Source organism: Myotis lucifugus, unplaced genomic scaffold (assembly GCF_000147115.1).
Source record: "Myotis lucifugus unplaced genomic scaffold, Myoluc2.0 scaffold_1572, whole genome shotgun sequence".
NCBI lineage: Eukaryota > Metazoa > Chordata > Mammalia > Chiroptera > Vespertilionidae > Myotis > Myotis lucifugus.
The window spans coordinates 8,831-10,709 of record NW_005872620.1 but is presented as its reverse complement, the minus strand read 5'-3'; the positions used below and the strand labels follow the sequence as shown (position 1 = coordinate 10,709).

Genomic DNA, 1,879 nt, shown 5'->3' with positions numbered 1-1,879 from the left:
TCTTCTTCCCAAATTCCCGCTCCTTCCTTCCCTTTGGCGGAGTTTGAATGTGGAGTTCAAAATAGAGAACGCCGCGCCATCGAAAAGGACTATAAATTATAGCTTTTGCTTTTAAGAAGGCGGGGAGGGAAAAGCAAAAGTTCTGATGCGCATTCTTGGATGGAAACCTCGCCTCGCCCCTCCTCCCCTGGCCCCGCCGCCGGAGCCGCCGGGGTGGGAGTCCTGCCCGGCGCCCAGCCACGGCCCAGACCCGCCACCGCACCCGCAGCCAGGCCAAGGCCAAGGCCAAGGCCGGGGCCGTGGCGCGAAGCCCCGCTCCAGCCGCGCCTCCCTCCGTGGGTCCGCCGGGTGGGCCCGTCTGGCCGTGCGTCTGTCGGTCCCGGGCTGGCGGCCCGCCCTCCGCGAGGGAGGCGAGTCCAACTCTTCCAGGGAACTGGGGGGCCCGGCTCTGCTCCCGAGACGCTAGCAGACGCGAAAGGAAAAGTCCAACCCCAAACCCTATTCTGGTGAAACCGTCTCCAGCTCTGGGCACTGCCGCGCCATCCTCCCCGTTCCTCCTGGCATTTCGGGAATGTAAACAGATTCGCTGGGTTTCTGTTCTCTGTGGAGTAAGGAAAGGGAGGGAGGGAACTGGGCAGTTTTATCCGCATGACACACACATACACACGATCCGATCTGCGTGAGTAACACACACATCCCCCGTAAAGTGCATTTCCTGGTGTGGTCCTGGGGGGAAGTCAGCGGCTCCCCACCCACCCGCGACTTTTCACCTTCAAAATCACCCATGAGAAAAGTGATTCAAGTTAATACTCCGCGCCCCCCCCACCCCAGACTTCTTAATCTAAAAAAAAAAATTGGAAACACAGACTGACCCCACCCCCTATTTTCTGATTGGGGAGCCAATCTTTTGCTGGCCTGGCTGGCCAATGGGGAGAGAGAACAAATCTGGGCCCTGCCTTGGTTGGAGGGGGCTGCCATGGGGCTGTGGGAAAAGGGAGGGGGGGAGGGCCAGCTGAGTCCCTCCAGACACCACCAGAGGCCCAGTCCCCGGGTCCCCAACCTCCCTAGTCCCCTGGGGAGCTGAGGGGCCCCTCCTGCCCCATGGCAGCCCGTCTGCCCCAGCTAACCCACACTGAGTCTGTCTCTCTCTCCTTGTTAAATAAAACAACTTCGAGAGTTGAAATATATATATTTAGATATTTTTTTCTTAAATAACATATTTACATCTAATAGAAAATATAACTCTAGAAATAATCTTCCAACCAAAACTGATAGGGAGGAAGGAGGAATGAAGGGGTGGGCTGTGTGAAGTTGGGGTGGGGGGGAGCCCAAAGGCTGCCTCCCACCCAGAAATAAAAAGCATCATTTATGCCAAGTTTGCGCTCTCACTCTCTCTCCTGCTCTCTTATCCTGGGATCACCCACCCAGCAATTCATCTTTTCTCTTTAAAAAAGCCTTGGTCCGTGTTACTTTCCTTAATGGTGACGGTCAAAAAGTTTGAGGTCACGTCGGTGACAACCACCTTCTCCAGGTTGGTCAGAGAAGGACTCCAGGACTCTTCCTCGGGGTCCCCCAGAATTCTGGCCACTGGGATCCTGGCGATGAGAGAGGGCCTGCCCCCCTGAGCCCCCATGTCCCGATACAAGCCTCCCACAGAGCCGGGGGTGCCCGAGGCATGCCGGACCCGGGGGCCACCAGGGTCCAGGGCACTCTGGCCTTTGGCCTCCAGGAAAGCGGCCCTGTGCTTTATGACCCTGGCGGGAAAGGTGTCCATGGCCAGTTTGCCTGTGGCCTCGGCAGGGCTGGGGCTGGCCACCCCGCACTGGGCCAGGTCGGAGTCCTGCCTCCGGGCCAGCTGGATCACGCTGTGGCCGGCGGG

General features: G+C 58.4%; 1 protein-coding gene across 1 annotated transcript in view; it reads right to left on the bottom strand.

Annotated features, from left to right (window-relative positions):
• Positions 1 to 1,172: 1,172 nt before the first annotated feature.
• CBX8 (chromobox 8) overlaps positions 1,173 to 1,879 on the bottom strand; it is a 2,927-nt gene continuing 2,220 nt past the window's right edge. The window contains exon 6 of the mRNA XM_023748598.1: positions 1,173 to 1,879. Within this exon, the coding sequence (XP_023604366.1) occupies positions 1,433 to 1,879 (447 nt within the window). The 3' untranslated portion in view covers positions 1,173 to 1,432.